At 43.0% G+C, this 20,148-nt stretch overlaps 1 protein-coding gene across 1 annotated transcript in view; it reads right to left on the bottom strand.

Annotated features, from left to right (window-relative positions):
• FAM3B (FAM3 metabolism regulating signaling molecule B) overlaps positions 1 to 20,148 on the bottom strand; it is a 66,077-nt gene that overhangs the window by 20,360 nt on the left and 25,569 nt on the right. Inside the window, exon 3 of the mRNA XM_019962909.2 lies at positions 17,705 to 17,828. Coding sequence (XP_019818468.2) covers positions 17,705 to 17,828 — 124 coding nt within the window. The remainder of the gene's footprint in view (positions 1 to 17,704; positions 17,829 to 20,148) is intronic.

Here is a 20,148-nt window from a genome sequence, read left to right as displayed (position 1 = left end):
CTGGGATGACAGACACACAGTGGCTTCAGGACAACCTGGCTGATTGGAGCGGAACAGAAGCTTCACAAGGTGAAGTTGGCAAATATCTGATGTGAGAGATTTATTTTAACTGGAGGAAATTTAGGGATTAAATTGACATTAAGTTCATGGAAAACCAAGAGAGTCGACCACAAACAAAACGTAATTATTGTACACAACACGCTTCAGTCGTGAAGAACATTTGCTTCATCCCATTAGTAAAAAACCAAACTAGAGGCTAGAGTTTGAATATATCCTGAGACGGACCCTCACAGCCACATAACCAAAACTTAAAACCTTCCTGACGTCCCCCCAGTGCTCACTTTGACCTTAAACAAAACCTACACTTTCTTCATGTCATCATGAACTTGCAGTTATGAATAAGTCAGCTCATGCAATACAAAAACATGTAAGTTTCTAGTAACAAATCACACTAGAAGACAAGGCACTTATTCATACAAGATTTATAAACCCAGTCGTGAGCGCTGGGAGCCACACCTCCTAACCACCTTCCAGCTGGAAGTATCCTTGTTCGCCAGAAGTTGGGTTCTCACTTGGTAAAATATTCCAATCAATTAAAGGTCTCTGAATTTTATGCTCACAGTTATAATCATGTAAAGGATGAATTTTGCTCAAACCACGATGACAGTATAGTGAATTAATCAGAACAATGGTAAGGAAAGTGGACAGGAATTGTGTGATACAATAGAAGACAGCTAAGCTCCCAAGGGGCAAGTTCCCTTCTCCAGGGGATCTTCCCAACTCAGAGGTCAAACTCAGGTGTCCTGCATTGCAGGTAGATTCTTTACCATCTGAGTCAGAAGGGAAGCCCAAGAAAAGAGAATAGAAATTGTGTGGTACAGTAGAAAGAGAGCTGACCTACTGGGGCAAGGCAGCAGATAAAACAGGGAAACAAGAGTATGGTATAATCTTGCTGATCAGAGGCAGGGATGTAAGTGAGGAGGGAGCTCTGCTGACAGCTGGAGGGGCTGTTCCCGGGGCAGGAGTGCCTGCAGGTGCCCAGACCATGACATTTGTAGGGCTGAAGGAAATGCAAAAAAAAAAAAAAAAACCAAAACCCAACAAAATACTTGTCATTCTACACAAATCTGCTTCTTTTCTATATAAGACAACGAGGTCTCTACAACCTGAACTGTCTGTTCCAGGAGTCAGTAACGAGAAAAATACAATGCTAAAGCCACAAACAAATGTCTTGGCATCTGGCCGCATTTATTCCTGTTCCTTTTAATTTGCTTTTATTTCTGCTTATCCTGCTTTATTCTGCATTGAATTCTGAAAAACATCTAGAATATTGTTGGAAGCAGGCAAGCTATCTTTGGGTGCTACACATTCATAGAAAGATTTAGTGGTTCCTTTAGATGACTGGATTCAAGGTGGTCCACTCAGCAGATCCTACGCTCACCAGGGTGGAATCCTGGCCCTGTCACTAACAGCTATGTGATGGGGGGGCAGGTGATTGAACCTCTCACCTCTCTGTGACTCGTTTTCTTGTCAGTATCATGGGAATCATAATGGTAACTACCTCAGAGGGAGTCATATGAAGTTAATGTTTAAGTGAGGTGGTGTGTACCAGGTAGGATGATATACTCCTATGTCATGGTCTGGAGAAGGTGTCCGGAACTGTGGAGCAGGGCGACTCCTAGGCTCTGGGGTCTGAGCCTGACTAACCCCCTTCTGATGATGTGATTCTAGACAAGCAACCTGACCCCCTGTGCCCAGTCCTCCCAGGTCTTCCTACCTCTTCCTTTCCAAGGGATCCTGCTAAGTTTTCAACCTATCTCATGACAATTCTGTTCATTAGGCCATCACCTCTGAAATTATATCAATTAGGTTCAGTTCAGTTGCTCAGTTGTGTCCACTCTGACTCTTTGCAACCCCATAGACTGCAGCACGCCAGGCTTCCCTGTCCATCACCAACACCAGGAGCTTGCTCAAATTCATGTCCATCGAGTCAGTGATGCCATCCAACCATCTCATCCTCTGTTGTTCCCTTCTCCTCCTGCCTTTGATCTTTTCCAGCATCAGTCTTTTCCAGTGAGTTAGTTCTTCCCATCAGGTGGCCAAAGTATTGGAGCTTTACCTTCAGCATCAGCATCAGTCCTTCCAATGAATATTCAGGACTGATTTCTTTAGGATTGACTGGTTTGATCTCCTTGCAGTCCAAGGGACTCACACAATTACCATACAGCATAACCATCAGTTCAGTCCGGTTCAGTTGCTCAGTCATGTCCAACTATTTGAGACCTATGGACTGCAGCATGCCAAGCCTCCCTGTCCATCACCAACTCCTGGAGTTTACCCAAACTCATGTCCATTGAGTTGATGATGCCATCCAACCATCTTTCATCCCCTTCTCCTCCCGCCTTCAATTTTTCCCAGCATCAAGGCCTTTTACAATGAGTCAGTTCTTTGCATCAGGTGGCTAAAGTATTGGAGTTTCAGCTTCAACATCAGTCCTGCCGATGAATATTCAGGGCTGATTTCCTTTAGGATTGACTGGTTGGATCTCCTTGCTGTCCAAGCGACTCTCAAAGTTTTCTCCAACACCACAGTTCAAAAGCATCAGTTCTTCAGTGCTCAGCTTTCTTTATGGTCCAACTCTCACATCCATACATTACTACTGGAAAAACTATAGCTTTGACTAGACGGACCTTTGTTGGCAAAGTAATGTCGCTGCTTTTTAATATGCTCTCTAGGTTGGTCATAGCTTTTCTTCCAGAGAGTAAGTGTTTTTAATTTCATAACTGCAGTCACCATCTGCAGTGATTTTTGATCCCCAAAAATAAAGTCTGTCACTGTTTTCCTATCTATTTGCCATGAAGTGATGGAACCAGATGCCACGATCTTAGTCTTCTGAATGTTGAGCTTTAAGCCAACTTTTTCACTCTCCTCTTTCACTTTCATCAAGAGGCTCTTTAGTTCTTCATTTTCTGCCATAAGGGTGGTGTCATCTGCATATCTGAGATTATTGATATTTCTCAAGGCAATCTTGATTCCATCTTGTGCTTCATCCAGCCCAGCATTTCTTATGATGCTCTCTGCATATAAGTTAAATAAGCAGGGTGACAGTATACAGCCTTGACATACTCCTTTTCCTATTTGGAACCAGTCTGTTTTTCCATGTCCAGTTCTGACTGTTACTTCCTGACCTGCATACAGGTTTCTCAAGAGGCAGGTCAGGTGGTCTGGTATTCATTCCCATCTTAGAATTTTCCACAGTTTGTTGTGATCCACATAGTCAGAAGCTTTGGCATAGTCAACAAGGAAAAAATAGATATTTTTCTGGAACTCTCTTGCTTTTTTGATAATCCAACGAATGTTGGCAATTTGATCTCTGGTTCCTCTGCTTTTTCTAAAACCAGTTTGAACATCTGGAAGTTCACGGATCACGTACTGTTGAAAGTATTACCATGGACATTGGCAAACTCTGTTCTCTCCATCTATACCAATGGTTCTTCTTCTCTTTTTTAATTGAAGGATAATTGCTTTACAGAATTTTGTTGTTTTCTGTCAAACCTCACCATGAATCAGCCATAGGGATACATCCCTTACCTTTTGAACCTCCCTCCCATCTCCCTCCCCATCCCACACCCCTAGGTTCAGACAGAGCCCCTGTTTGAGTTTCTTGAGCCATACGGCAAATTCCCATCCGCTGTCTATTTTACATATGGTATTGTAAATTTCCATGTTACTATTTCCATACATCTCACCCTCTCCTCCCTTCTCCCCATGTCCATAAATCTATTCTCTATGTCTGGTTCTCTGTTGCTGCCCTGTAAATAAGTTCTTCAGTATCTTTCTTCTAGATTTCGTATGTATGTGTCAGAATGTGATATTTATCTTTCTCTTTCTGACTCACTTCATTCTGTATAACAGGTTCTAGGTTCATCCACCTCAACAGAACTGGCTCAAATGTGTTCCTTTTTATGGCTGAGTAATATCCATTCTGAGTAATACACAAGATGGTCAACACTGAAATCAGATTGATTATATTTTTTGCAGCCAAAGATGCAGAAGCTCTATACAGTCAGCAAAAACAAGACCGGGAGATGACTGTGGTTCAGATCATGAATTCCTTATTGCCAAATTCAGACTTAAATTGAAGAAAGCAGGGAAAACCACTAGACCATACATGTATGACCTAAATCAAATCCCTTATGATTATACAGTGGAAGTGAGAAATAGATTTAAGGGACTAGATCTGATAGACACAGTGCCTGATGAACTATGGACTGAGGTTCGTGACACTGTACAGGAGACAGGGATCAAGACCATCCCCATGGAAAAGAAATGCAAAAAAGCAAAACGGCTGTCTGAGGAGGCCTTACAAATAGCTGTGAAAAGAAGAGAAGTGAAAAGCAAAGGAGAAAAGGAAAGATATAAGCATCTGAATGCAGAGTTCCAAAGAATAGCAAGGAAAGACAAGAAAGGCTTCGTCAGTGATCAATGCAAAGAAATAGAGGAAAACAATAGAATGGGAAAGACTAGAGATCTCCAAGAAAATTAGAGGTACCAAGAGAAAATTTCATGCAAAGATGGGCTCAATAAACAACAGATATGGTATGAACCTAACAGAAGCAGAAGATATTATGAAGAGGTGGCAAGAATACACAGAAGAACTGTACAAAAAAGAGCTTCACGACCCAGATAATCACGATGGTGTGATCACTCACCTAGAGCCAGACATCCTGGAATGTGAAGTCAAGTGGGCCTTAGGAAGCATCACTACGAACAGAGCTAGTGGAGGTGATGGAATTCCAGTTGAGCTATTTCAAATCCTGAAAGATGATGCTGTGAAAGTGCTGCACTCAATATGCCAGCAAATTTGGAAAACTCAGCAGTGGCCACAGGACTGGAAAAAGTCAATTTACATTCCAATCGCAAAGAAAGGCAATGTCAAGGAATGCTCAAACTACCACACAATTGCACTCATCTCACACGCTAGTAAAGTAATGCTCAAAATTCTCCAAGCCAGGCTTCACAATACGTGAACCGTGAACTTCCAGTTGTTCAAGCTGGTTTTAGAAAAAGCAGAGGAACCAGAGACCAAATTGCCAACATCCGCTGGATCATCGAAAAAGCAAGAGAGTTTCAGAAAAATATCGATTTATGCTTTATTGACTATGCCAAAGCTTTTGACTGTGTGGATCACAATAAACTGTGAAAAATTCTGAAAGGGATGAGAATACCAGTCCACCTAACCTGCCTCTTGAGAAACCTGTCTGCAGGTCAGGAAGTAATAGTTAGAACTGGACATGGAACAACACACTGGTTCGAAATAGGAAAAGGAGTACGTCAAGGCTGTATATTTCATCATGCTTATTTAATTTATATGCAGAGTACATCATAAGAAACGCTGGGCTGGATGAAGCACAAGCTGGAATCAAGAATGCCAGGAGAAATATCAATAATCTCAGATATGCAGATGACACCACCCTTATGGCAGAAAGTGAAGAACTAAAGAGCCTCTTGATGAAAGTGAAAGAGGAGAGTGAAAAAGTTGGCTTAAAGCTCAACATTCAGAAAACGAAGATCATGACATCTGGTCCCATCACTTCGTGGCAAATAGATGGGGAAACAGTGGAAACAGCTGCTGCTGCTAAGTCGCTTCAGTCGTGTCCGACTCTGTTCGACCCCATAGACAGCAGCCCACCAGGCTCCACCTGGGATTCTCTGGGATTCGTCCCTGGGATTCTCCAGGCAAGAACACTGGAGTGGGTTGCCATTTCCTTAGACAGAAGTTATTTTGGGGCTCCAAAATCACTGCAGATGGTGATTGCAGCCATGAAATTATAAGACGCTTACTCCTTGGAAGGAATGTTATGACCAACCTAGATAGCATATTAAAAAGCAGAGATATTACTTTGCCAACAAAGGTCCGTCTAGTCAAGGCTATGGTTTTTCCAGTAGTCATGTATGGATGTGAGAGTTGGACCATAAAGAAAGCCGAGCACAAAAGAATTGATGCTTTTGAACTGTGGTGTTGGAGAAGACCCTTGAGAGTCCCTTGGACAGCAAGGAGATCTAACCAGTCCATCCTGAAAGAGATCAGTCCTGGGTGTTCATTGGAAGGACTGATGTTGAAGCTGAAACTCCCATACTTTGGCCACCTGATGCAAAGAGCTGCTCATTTGAAAAGTCCCTGATGCTAGGAAAGATTGAGGGTGGGAGAAGGGGACGACAGAGGATGAGATTATTGGATGGCATCACCGACTCAATGGACATGAGTTTGGGTAAACTCTGGGAGTTGGTGTTGGACAGGGAGGCCTGGTGTGCTGTGGTTCACGGGGTTGCAAAGAGTCGGACATCACTGAGCGACTGAACTGAAACTGAATATTCCATGGTGTATATGTACCACAACTTATTTGTCCATTCATCTGTCCATGGTCATCTAGGTGGCTTCCATGTTCTAGCTATTGTAAATAGTGCTTCAATGAACAATGGGATACAGGTCTCTTTTTCAATTTTGGTTTCCTCAGGGTATATGCCTAGGAGTGGGATTGCTGGGTCATATGGTGGTTTTATTCCTAGTTTTTAAAGGAATCTCCGTACCTTCTTCCATAGTGGCTGTATTAATTTACATTCCCACCAACAGTGCAAGAGCGTTCCCTTTTCTCTACACCCTCTCCAGCATTTATTGTTTGTAGATTTTTTGATGATGGCCATTCTGACTGGTGTGAGGTGATATCTCATTGTAGTTCTGACTTGCATTTCTCTAATAATGAGTGATGTTGAACATCTTTTCATGTGTTTGTTAGCCATCTGTATGTCTTCTTTGGAGAAATGTCTGTTTAGGTATTTTTCCCACTTTTTGATTGGGTTGTTTGTGTTTCTGGTATTGAGTTGTATGAGCTGCTTGTGTATTTTGGAAATTAATCCTTTGTTAGTTGTTTCATTTGCTATTATTTTCTGCCATTCTGAGGGTTGTCTTTTCACCTTGCTTATAGTTTCCTTTGTTGCACAAAAGCTTTTAAGTTTAATCAGGTCCCACTTGTTTACTTTGTTTTTATTTCCATTACTTTAGGAGGTGTGTCATCGAGGATCCTGCTTTGATATATGACATCGAGTGTTCTTCCTATGTTTTCCTCTAAGAGTTTTATAGTTTCTGGTCTAACATTTAGGCTTTAATCCATTTTGAGTTTATCTTTGTGTATGGTTTTAGGAAGTGTTCTAATTTCATTCTTTTACATGGAGCTGTCCAGTTTTTCCAGTACCATTTATTGAAGAGGCTATCTTTGCCCCATTGTATATTCTTGCCCCCTTTGTAAAAAAATAAGGTACCCACAGGTGCATGAATTTATTTCTGGGCTTTCTGTCTTGTTCCATTTGTCTATAGTTCTGTTTTTGTGCCAGTACCATACTATCTTGATGACTGTAGCTTTGTAGTATAATCTGAAGTCAGGAAGGATGATTCCTCCAGCTCCATTCTTCTTTCTCAAGAAGACTGCTTTGGCTATTCAGGGTCTTTTGTGTTTCCCTATGAATTGTGAATTTTTTTGTTCTAACTCTGTGAAAAATACTATTGGTAATTTGACAGGGATCAGATTGAATCTGTAGATTGCATTTGGTAGTACAGTCATTTTCACAATATTGATTCTTCCTACCCAGGAACATGGAATATCTCTCTCCATCTGTTTATGTCATCTTTGATTTCTTTCATTAGTGTCTTATAAATTTCTGTGTACAGTTCTTTTGTCTCCTTAAGTAAGTTTATTCCTAGATATTTAATTTTTTTTTGTTGCAATGGTGAATGGGATTGATTCCTTAATTTCTCTTTCTGATTTTTTATTGTTAATATATAGAAATGCAAGTGATTTCTGTGTATTGATTTTGTATCCTGCTACTTTGCTAAATTCACTGATTAGCTCTAGCAATTTTCTGATACTATCTTTAAGGTTTTCTATGTACAGTTTGATGTCATCTGGAAACAGTGAGAGTTTTACTTCTTCTTTTCCAATCTAGACTCCTTTTATTTCCTTTTCTTCTCTGATTGTTATAGCTAGGACTTTCACAACTATGTTGAATAATAGTGGTGAAAGTGAACATCCTTGTTTTGTTTTCGATCTTAGGGAGAATGCTTTCAGTTTTTCACCATTGAAAATAATATTTGCTGTAGGTTTATCATATATGGCCTTTACTATGTTGAGGTAGGTTCCTTCTATGCCCATTTTTTGAAGAGTTTTAATCATAAATGGGTGCTGAATTTTGTCAAAGGCTTTTTCTACATCTATTGAGATTATCATATGATTTTTATCTTTCGATTAGTTAATATGGTGTATCACACTGATTGATTTGCATATATTGAAGAATCCTTGCATTCCTGGACTAAACCCAACTTGATCATGGTGTATGAGCTTTTTGATGTATTGCTGAATTCTGTTTGTTAAAATTTTTCTGAGGATTTTTGCATCTATGTTCATCAGTGATATTGGCCTGTAGTTTTCTTTTTCTGTGTTGTCTTTGTCTGATTTTGGTATCAGGGTGATGGTGGCCTCGTAGAATGAGTTTGGAAGTGTCCCTTCCTCTGCCATTTTTTGAAAGACTTTTAGAAGGATAGGCATTAGCTCTTCTCTAAATGTTTGACAGAATTCTCCTGTGAAGCCATCTGGTCCTGGGCATTTGTTTTTGGGGGAATTTTTGATCACAGCTTCAATTTCAATGCTTATAATTGAGTTATTCATAATTTCTATCTCTTCCTGGTTCAGTCTTGGAAGATTCAACTTTTCTAAGAATCTGTCCATTTCTTTCAGGTTATCCTTTTTATTGCCATATAGTTGTTTATAATAGTCTCTAATAATCCTTTGTATTTCTGCATTGTCTGTTGTGACCTCTCCTTTTTCATTTCTAATTTTGTTGATCTGACTGTTCTCTCTTTTTTTCTTGATGAGTCTAGCTAAAAGTTTGTCAATTTTGTTTATCTTCCCAAAGAACCAGCTTTCAGTTTTATTAATCTTTACTACTGTTTCTTTCTTTTGTTTTTCATTTATTTCCGCTGGAGTTTTTGATTTCTTTCCTTCTACTAATTTTGGTGTGTTTTTTTTTATTGTTGTTGTTCTTCTTTTTCCAGTTGTTTTAGGTGTAAAGTTAGGTTGTCTATTTGGTGCTTTTCTTGTTTCTTGAGGTAGGACTGTATTGCTATAAACTTCCCTTTTAGAACTGCTTTTGCTGCATCCCATAGGTTTTGAGCTGTCGTGTTTTCATTGTCATTTGTTTCTAGAAAATTTTTGATTTCCCTTTTGATTTCTTCAGTAACCTGTTGGTAATTTAGAGACATGTTGTTTAATCTCCATGTGTTTGTGTGTCTTACAGCTTTTTTCTTGTAATTGATAATTAGTCTCATAGCATTGTGGTCAGAGAAGATGCTTGAAACGATTTCAATTTTTTAAAATTTACTGCGGTTTGGTTTGTGACCCAAGATGTAGTCTATCCTGGAGAATATTCCATGTGCACTTGAGAAGAAGGTGTATTCTTCTGCATTTGGATGGAATGTCCTGAAGATATCAATGAGATCCATCTCATCATATGTGTCATTTAACACTTGTGTTTCCTTATTAATTTTCTGTTTTGATGATCTGTCCATTCACGTGAGTGGGGTGTTAAAGTTTACTATTGTTATGTTATTGTCAATTTCTCCTTTTATGTCTGTTAGTGTTTGTCTTATGTATTGAGGTACTCCTATGTTGGGTGCATAAATATTTACAATTGTTATGTTTTCCTCTTGGATTGATCCCTTGATCATTATGTAGTGTTCTTTCTTATCTCTTGTAATCTTTATTTTAAGGTCTGATATGAAGATTGCTATTCCAGCTTTCTTTTGCTTCCCATTTGCATGGAATATATTTTCCCATCCTTTCACTTTCAGTCTATAAGTGCTTTTTAGGTCTGAAGTGGGTTTCTTGTAGACAGCATATATATGAGTTTTGTTTTTGTATCCATTCAGCCAGTCTGTGTCTTTTGGTTAGAACATTTAATCCATTTACATTTAAAGTAATTATTGATATATTTGTTCCTATTGCCATTTTCTTAATTGTTTGCAGTTGATTTTGTAGATTTTTTTTTTTTTCTTCTCTTGTACTTCTTGACTATAAAAGCCATTTTAACATTTGTTGTAAAGCTGGTTTGGTGGTACTGAGTTCTCTTAACCTTTGCTTGTCTGAAAAGCTTTTTATTTCTCCATCAATTTTGAATGAGATCCTAGACAGGTACAGTAGTCTTGGTTGTAGATTTTTCCCTTTCAGTACTTTAACTATATCCTGCCATTCCCTTCTGGTCTGCAGAGTTGCTGCTGAAAGATCAACTGTTAAGCATATGGGGTTTCCCTTGTATGTTACTTGTGGCTTCTCCCTTGTTGCTTTTAATACTCTTTCTTTGTGTTTAGTCTTTGTTAGTTTGATTAGTATGTGTCTTGGCGTGTTTCTCCTTGGGTTTATCCTGTATGGGACTCTTTGTGCCTCTTGGACTTGGTTGACTACTTCCTTTTCCATGTTGGGGAAATTTTCAACTATAATCTCTTAAAAAATTTTATCATACTCTTTCTTTTTCTCTTCTTCTTCTGGGATCTGTATAATTTGAATGTTGGTGCATTTGATATTGTCCCAGAGGTCTCTGAGACTATCCTCCATTCTTTTCATTCTTTTTACTTTATTTTTCTCTTCAGAAATTATTTCCACCATTTTATCTTCCAGCTCACTGATTCATTCTTTTGCCTCAGATGTTCTGCTATTGATTCCTTCTAGAGTATTTTTAGTTTCAGTAATTGTGTTGTTTGTCTCTGTATATTTATTCTTTAATTCTTCTAGGTCTTTGTTAATTGGTTCTTACATTTTCTCCATTTTGTTTTCAAGGGTTTTGATCATTTTTTACTATCATTACTCTCAATTATTTTTCAGGTAGTTTGCTTATTTCCTCTTCATTTACTTGTACTTCTGTGTTTCTAGTTTTTTTCCTTCATTTGTGTAGCATTTCTCTGCCTTTTCATTATTTTTTTTTAAACTTACTATGTTTGAGGTCTCCTTTTCCCAAAAGACTCTTGATGAAAGTTAAAGAGGAGAGTGAAAAAGTTGGCTTAAAGCTCAACATTCAGAAAACGAAGATCATGGCTTCTGGTCCCATCACTTCATAGCAGATAGATGGGGAAACAGTGGAAACAGTTTCAGACTTTATTTTCTTGGGCTCCAACATCACTGCAGATGGTGATTGCAGCCATGAAATTAAAAGATGCTTACTCCTTGGAAGGAAAGTTATGACCAACTTACATAGCATATTGAAAAGCAGAGATATTACTTTGCCAACAAAGGTCCATCTAGTCAAGGCTATGGTTTTTCCAGTGGTCATGTATGGATGTGAGAGTTGGACTGTAAAGAAAGCTGAGCACCAAAGAATTGATGCTTTTGAACTGTGGTGTTGGAGAAGACTCTTGAGAGTCCCTTGGACTGCAAGGAGATCCAACCAGTCCATACTAAAGGAGATCAGTCCTGGGTGTTCATTGCAAGGACTGATGTTGAAGCTGAAACTCCAATACTTTGGCCACTTCATGCAAAGAGCTGACTCAGTGGAAAAGACCCTGATGCTGGGAGGGGTTGGGGGCAGGAGGAGAAGGGGACGACAGAGGATAAGATGGCTGGATGGCATCACTGACTCGATGGACGTGAGTTTGAGTGAACTCCGGGAGTTGGTGATGGACAGGGAGGCCTGGGGTGCTGCAATTCATGGGGTCTCAAAGAGTCGGTCAGACACGACTGAGAGACTGAACTGAACTTTCCCAGGCTTCAAGGTTGAAGTCTTTCTTCCTTTTGGTTTCTGCCCTCTAAGGTTGGTCCAGTGGTTTGTGTAAGCTTCTTTTCGGGTGAGATTTGTGCTGAGTTTTTGTTTGTTTTTCCTCTGATGGTCAAGGTTGAGTTAGGTGGTAATCCTGTCTGTTGATGATTGGGTTTGCATTTTTGTTTTGTTTTGTTTAGATGAGGCATCCTGCACAGGGTGCTACTGGTGGTTGGGTGATGCCAGGTCTTGTATTCAACTGGTTTCCTTTATGTGAGTTCTCAGTATTTGATACTCCCTAGAGTTAGTTCCGGAGAAGGCAATGGCACCCCACTCCAGTACTCTTGCCTGGAAAATCCCATGGATGGAGGAGCCTGGTAGGCTACAGTCCATGGGGTCGCTAAGAGTCAGAGACGATTGAGTGACTTCACTTTCACTTTTCACTTTCATGCATTGGAGAAGGAAATGGCAACCCACTCCAGTGTTCTTGCCTGGAGAATCCCAGGGACGGCGGAGCCTGGTGGGCTGCCGTCTATGGGGTCGCACAGAGTTGGACACGACTGAATCGACTTAGCAGCAGCAGCAGAGTTAGTTTTCTGGTAGTCTAGGGTCTTGGAGTCAGTGCTCCCACTCCAAAGGCTCAGGGCTTGATCTCTTTTCAGGAACGAAGATTTCACAAGTGGTTTGTTATGGCATTAAGTGAGATTAAAACAAATATCCAAAAATGAGAAACCAAAGATGAACTGCAGACAAATGGCAGTTAGAAAACTGGCAAATGAGAATTAAAAAAATGAAATATACACATATACATATACACCCATGAGCAAAGAGAAAACAGTCCAACAAAAATAAAGTACAGTAGATTGACCCAGCGAACAAAGAAATCAAAAATTATATTTACCAGTTATAAGAACAAAGCTAACTAAAGCACAAACTGGAAAACAAAACTAAAACAAGGTGCCAAGGGGGAAATAAAGCAATGAAAACAAAAGTAACAAATATGTTGAGAGGAAAGGAAAGAAATAAAAGAAAGAATAGACATGCAAGGTTAAATCGAGGTAGATGAAGAAGATTTATATATATTAAAGATTAATTTAAAGGGGAAAAGAACAGTAAGAAAGCCAAACAAAGGTATAAATGTAGAAAAAATAATAACAGGTTTAAAAAATTTTAAATTTAAAAAAGAGAAAATAAAAATGAAATTAAAAAAAAAAAAAGGAAAACTCCACAGAACTGCAAAAGCCCAACATAGAGGCAGAGGTTTATAACAACAATAGAAAATGTGGCTGAGGAAAAAAAAAAAAATGCTCAAAAGCTTAATTAGATTTCATAGTGCTGATAAAATCGTCAACTCCAACAGAGAGGGGATAAAAGGGGGAAAAAATCCAAAAAATCTACAGAACAAGTGAAAACATAAGAATAATAAACCTTTTTCTTGAGTCACTGCTGTCAGAGTCCTTTCCTTGGCTTGGAGTCACAGTCCACCTCACCTCCCTAGAATGCCCTCCAACACTGTGCTGATCTCTGTACCTGCTGTGGGGGCAGCTCAGATTCTAATCTGGTCCTTCTCCTGTGTGTTCTTGCCTCCAATGTCCACAGCTATCAGAACTAGTGCGTTTTCTTCTGTGGGAGCTCTCAGTGCCCTTTTGTATATTTCATAGACAGAGTCTGCCTAGTCGATTGTGTGGATTTTGTCTGCAGCTTGTACAGCTGGTGGGAAGGTTTTGGGTCTTCCTTAGCCACACTGCCCCTGGGTTTCAATTGTGGTTTTATTTCCACCTCTGTATGTGGGTCATCCACTGAAGTTTGCTCCTGAGTCTTCCCTGGAGGACTTGGGTTTACCCCTGTGAGGGCCAGGTATGGAGGTCGTGAAGCTGCCTGGGTTTCAGGGGTTCTGGCAGCACCAGGTAACTCAGGGGAGTTGGCAGCTAGGGCAGCAGGAAACACAGTGCTCTAGAAGGGTATGGCAACCAGTATTGGTCAATACATTCCAGTATTCTTGCCTGGAGAACCCCCTCCCTGACAGACAAGCCTGGCAGGCCGCAGTCTACAGGGTCACAAAGAGTCAGATGTGAGCAAAGCGACCCTGCGCACATGGATGAAAGACTTTTTTTTTGCCTGTGGCAGCTCTGCCCCAGTGAGAGTTGAACATGAAGGCAGTGCAGCTGCTTGGCTTGAGGCGACCCTGGCGGCACCAAGTGTGCAGGGACACAGACTGCCTCCACCGCAGGAGTTATGGCTCTATCAGAGTCTTTTTTCGAGCCTCTTGTAGCTGGCGATCAGAAGGCCTCTTTGGCCAGTGTTTCTCCATAACTCTGCCCATTCAGACACTTAGAGGGCTCCCTTCCCTGAGGTCCTTCTCTGTTGTTTGGTGCATCAGGCACACAGAGGGGGCCCCTCTGACTGGGGTCCTACTCTGTAAATCAGCGCATCAGGCACTTAAAGGAGCACCCCGAGTGGGGTCCTGCTCTGTAGTTCAGTGCATCAGGCGTTTGACAGGCCAGCCTCTCTATTGTTCAGCTGCCAGTGCTGGCATGTGGGGAGAGAGAGCCTATGGTGATGGCCCCACCCACTACATGTGACTCAGCAGTTTCGCCTTGCTCCTATGGCTGCCCAGTGGAGCAGTGGAAAAGGAATCTTTTCTCCACAATCTCTTACCTCACATCCCCTCAATCCACCTCTCCATAGTCATCAGCAGCCCTCCCCCTGGGATTGCTCCACAATCCCTAAACTTCAGCTCCTAGCCGCTGTGTCTTCCAGAGGACCTGTGTCCCTGTCCGGGGTATGTATGGCTGTGGCAAGGACTGTCTGATTCTCATTTCATTTAGGCTGCCACAGATCAGCTTTTTCACTCTCAGCCCTAAATGTCTCTCCTCTGCCTCAGACAACTAACCCGATGTGGGGATTGGACCCCTGCTTCAGTCCCCCACCCGCCGAGGTCCAGTCCTACTAACACTCCAGTTTTTCCCCGTAGTTCCTTCATGCTACTGAGTTTTGCATGGTTTTATATATTCTTTTCCACTGGTCAGGTACTCCTGTTGGCTCTCAGCTGGTGTTCCACATGCACTTCTGTGTCTGAAGGTGTATTCCTGATGTATCTGTGGAGAGAGATGTACTCCACGTCCACCTACTCCTCTGCCAACTTGTTCTCTCCATACCAGTGGTTCTTAATGGGGTGGGGAGTAGGATTATGCCACCCTGGGGACATGTGACAATATCTGGGATGAGTGCTGTTGTCATAGCCAGAGGGAGGGGGGAAGGCTCTATGGCATCCAGTGGGTGGAGGCCTGGGGAATTGCCAAGCCTGCAATGCCCAGTGAGGCCCCCACCACACAGAACCAGCAGGCCCTTGTGGCCATGGGGTTGAGGTGGCGAACCCTGAACTGTGATGTCAGCTTCTTGGGCAGGAGCCACATGTTCCATGTCAGGGTCCCTCCACTGAGTGCCTCAGGGGGTTCATTGGTGGATGAACGTTTGTCAATAAACTGTCTGGCAGAGTGAATGGGGCTTGGAGAAGGGATGGACCCATAGAGGGGCTATTTCTACCCAACTCATAAATACTGAACAAAGGATATGCCAGGACCAAGTAAGGCATGTGGAACTGAATCTGACCCCCTCTCTGAGCATGCTGCCCACTCCCTGGTGGATGAGGTGTGTGCAGAGACAAGTGACTGAGATGGAGGGAGGAAAATGCGAATGAGCCAAGTGCTCTAGGCAACAAGTAACTAACAAAGAAGGGAGGGTTGGCCTGGCTTTGGGGGAATTGGTGGGATGATTCCAAATGACCTCCTACTCAGGGTTAGGAGCACTCAGTTTCTTTTATCTGCAGTAATCACTTAATCACCCAAACCATCCTTAATTTGGGTGTTGTGGGTTACCCTGTGTTCCCTCAAAGTTCAAATGTTATACTAATCCTAAGAACCTCAGAATGTGACCTCATTTGGACACAGGACCTTTGAGGAGATGACTCATTTAAAACAAGTTCTTTAGAGTGACCCTAATCCAATATGAAACAGCCTCTTGATGAGGGTGAAAGAGGAGAGTGAAAAAGCTGGCTTAAAACTCAACATTCAAAAAACTAAGATCATGGAATCTGGTCCTATAACTTCATGGCAAATATAAGGGGACAATGTGGAAACAGTGACATATTTTATTTTCTTGAGCTCCAAAATCACTGTGGACGGTGACTGCAGCCATGAAATTAAAAGACACTTGACCCTTGGAAGAAAAGTTATGACAAACCTAGACAGTGTATTAAAAAGTAGAGACATCATTTTGCTGACAAAGGTCTGTCTAGTCCAAGCTATAGTTTTTCCAGCAATCATCATGTATGGATGTGAGATTTGGACCATAAGGAAGGAGGAGCATCGAAGAATTAATGCTTTCAAATTGTAGTGTGGGAGAAGACGCTTGAGAGTCCCCTGGACAGCAAGGAAATCAAACCAGGCAATCCTAAAGGAAATCAACCCTGAATATTCTTTGGAAGAACTGATGCTGAAACTGAAGCTCTAATACTTTAGCCACATCATGCAAAGAATCAACTCATTGGAGAAGACCCTGATGCCTGGAAAGATTGAAGGCAGGAGAAGGGGGTGGCAGAGGATGAGATAGTTGGATGGCATCACCGACTTAATGAACAGGAGTTTGAGCAAACTCCAGGAGATAGTGAAGAACAGGGATCCTGGTGTGCTGCAGTCCATGGGGTCACAACAAATTGAACATGACTTAGCAACTGAGCAACAACAACAATCCAATATGAACGGTGTCCTTTCAAAGAGGGGAATCTGGGACCAAGACACAAGGAGGGAAGGTGATGTGAAGACCCAGGGTGAAAATGGCATCTGCAAGTCAAGGGGAGAGCCTGAGACAGACATTCCCTAGCAGCCCCAGAAGGAACCAGCCCTGCCCACACCTTGATCTTGGCGTTTGGCTTCCAGAGTGTGAGAGAATGAATGTCTGTTGCCTAAGCTGCACTGTCTGTGTACTCTGTTATGCAGCTCTAGTCATGGAACACGCTGGGCTAGGAGTGTTCCAAGTGCCAGGGATTAGTGGGCTATTAAGGGTAAGGCAGTTGCAGGGAACCTGGACTGAGTTGAGCAAGGGGTGTGGGCTGCAGGGAGAGATGACACTGACTATTCAGGAGGGTGAGACTCAAAACCCAAATGCAAGGACAGCTATGTCCTGAGTTTTGGTGTTTCCCTGATTTTGAACAGCTAGAGTGCAAAATATATCCTGAAGTTTGTGCTGTGTGTGTGCAAGCGTGCTTACTCGCTTCAGTTATGTCTGACTCTGATGCTATGGACTGCAGCCTGCCAGGCTCCTCTGTCCATGGGATTCTCCAGGCAAGAATACTGGAGTGGGTTGCCATTTCCTTCTCCAGGGGATCTTCCTGACCTAGGCACTGAACTCCCACGTCTCTTACATCTTCTGCATTAACAGATGGGTTCTTTACCACTAGTGCCGCCTGGAAAGCCCTGAGTTTTGTGCTGACTGCTGTCAGATGGAAGCTCAACATGTGACACATAAAACCACGAGAGACAATCCATGTGTCCCCACCCCACCATGGGCACAGCAGGCTTTCTCAGCTCCCCTCGGATGCCCCTAGCCTCTGGCTGAAGTCCAAGACATGCCTTTCTCTCCTGGGACAGACTTGTTGCCTAGTCAGTTTCAGATTCTGCCTGCAAAGCGGGAGACCTGGGTTCGATCCCTGGGTTGAGAAGATCCCCTGGAGAAGGAAATGGCAACTCACTCCAGTATTCGTCCCTAGAGAATCCCATGGACAGAGGAGTCCATAGGGTCAGGAAGAGTCAGACACAACTGAGCGACTTTCATTTTCACTTTTCAGCCTCAGAGAAGGCAAACAACCACGCGGGGGAGCTAGGCTTTCTTTTCTTGCACTGATACTTACATCTCATCCTCAAAGCAGATCTTGGCGTATTTGTCCCTGCCACCCCCGCTGAGCAACCGGTAAGCGTAGGTGTCTTCAGGACACGGGGACCAGTGGTCACATTTTTGCCTTTTTGGGGTTGGGGCTGCAACAAACAAGAATGTAACAGTTAGCACCACACAGTACTGATCAGGAGAAACCACTGCTTGGCTATGAATGGCAGTTTGTCTGTCCCAGGACTTCGTACTGGCAAATCCCAGGAGTGGTAGAGGGCTTCTCAGGTGGCTCAGATGGTGAAGAATCCACCTACAACACCGAAGACCTCGGTTTAATTCCTGGGTTGGGAAGATCCCCCAGAGGAGGGAATGGCCTCCCATACCAGTAGTGGTAGAGGAAAACTGGGAAGATGTGAAGCTAACTGAACCTGCTTTTGTCTTCAAATACCAAATATGCAAAAGGAGGGGATGCTGAGTAGGTGGAACCATTTAAAAGGAGTTGGGAATCACTCTTAATCGTTAAGTATTATGGTGAACCAACCAGTAGCCTGTGGAACATCTGTCCAGCTTCTGAATTTACATACCTAAAACACACACACACACACACACACACACACACACACACTCCTGACTACTGTTACTCCTGCCCCTAGGCCACAGGTGCAAGACCTTGTACCAAGGCCAGAAGGAGAGCCCAGAAACAAGGTCACCTCATCGTTGCCAAAAGCCACCCCTTAATCTTCATGAACAGGCTTCCTGACTCCATATTAGGCAAAAATGCCCTTTCCAGTGCTCACCCTAACCAATCAACTAATGCCACCCTTCCAGCACAAATTTTCTTTGTTTTGAGGCTATAAAAATTGGCTACTAATCCACGAAAGGGGTCAGCTCTCCTGGTCTGTCTGGAGGTATTAGCCTGCTAGCTCGCAGCACCCACATTATCTCTGCTCTTTGGTCTCTATAAACTCACTCCCTTCTGAGATGCTCTGTGTCTGGAAACTCTTTTCCAACCCACGTTCAGATTGCCTCCATAACACCACTCTGGCCCTGGCTGACCTCTCTCCTTTCCCTTAAGCTGGAGACACTGAGGTTTTCTGCCTGGGCTGCTATGTCAGTGGTGGCAGGCCCCAGAGATGTCTTGCCCAGCAATAGAGGGCAGCAGTTGGGGAGGATGGGGTCAGCCAGCCCTGGGCACTACCTGCATCTCCCACTACTGGGTGCCTCGTTGCCATCACTTGTGTCTCCCTCCTTTCACAGGTGCAGCTATCTGTCATCACCCACAGAACCCAGAGTCTTGTGCTGGGCTTAAATTGTAATCCTGAGTCTCCAGAAAAAAATGAAAATCAGAAAGTGCTCCCACTCCTCCAGTTTGAGTGGGGACATGCTGCCTTATGGATCCCTGCAGTGCTCTTCTGTTTCATCTACCTGGATGAAAGCTCGGCCGGCAGGGTGGCTGGGAGGCCCTGCTGTGGGAGTCAGGACTACCCGTGAGTGTTGTGATGGCCAAGCGCCATGGGGCTGAGCTGGACCAGGGCTGAGCTGCTTGGGGATCATGCGGATGCTGGTCCATGCCCAGTCCTGGTGCCCAGGAGGCCACAGAGTTCTTGGGGGGAGTGCACCCCAACATCGCACTTAGCTCTTCACACCTTTCTTCCCCTCACTGGCACTACCCCCATCACTAACCAAAGCTTCAACCCACCTCGCACCGTCCAGCTTGCCCTGTTTTATTTTCTTTTGCTTAGCGCTCATCACTGTTTAACACCCCATAGTTCCCTCTTTAAAAGCTTCTGCATGAGGACAGGATGTCATCTGTTTATTTTCACAGCACCCCCAGCACCTAGTGGGTGTGCAGCACAAGCAGCTGCTCCATCAACATGTTGAACAAATACGTAACGGAGCAGGACCCTATGGGGTCTTCCTGGGCCAGATCCCCACTCTCCCCCTGGCCCCACAGTCCTCTGCCTGCCTCTCGTCTGTAGAAGAGCTTAGTCTCCCAGGACTCCCCAGAGTCACAAAAGCCTGACTCAAGGATTAATGACTGAAGGTATGTGATTGTATAGTGACAAAAGTAGCAGTTGGGCCAGGAGAACTGGTAACAATTCAAACAGTAAATCAGCCATATGGCAGTGACAGAATCTTTAGTTCCTCCCTGAAGTCCACAGCAGGGCTAACAGTATCTCATGCACATCACTGAGTTGTTTTCCAGGTTCTAAAACCAGCACCAAAAGGAAGAGGTTAACTACCCAATGACTACTGTGTGTGTTTTAAGTTGCTTCAGTCGTGTCTGACTCTTTGTGACCCTATGGACTGCATCCCACCAGGCTTCTCTGTCCATGGGATTCTCCAGGCAAGAATACTGGAGTGGGCTGCCATGCCCTCCTCCAGGGGATCTTCCCTACCCAGGAACTGAACCCACATCTCTTACATCTTCTGCACTGGCAAGCAGGTTCTTTACCACTAGTGCCACTG

The sequence above is a fragment of the Bos indicus genome, chromosome 1 (genome assembly GCF_029378745.1).
Source record: "Bos indicus isolate NIAB-ARS_2022 breed Sahiwal x Tharparkar chromosome 1, NIAB-ARS_B.indTharparkar_mat_pri_1.0, whole genome shotgun sequence".
NCBI lineage: Eukaryota > Metazoa > Chordata > Mammalia > Artiodactyla > Bovidae > Bos > Bos indicus.
The sequence above is the reverse complement of the archived record's forward strand: the minus strand, read 5'-3'. Positions and strand labels throughout refer to the sequence as shown.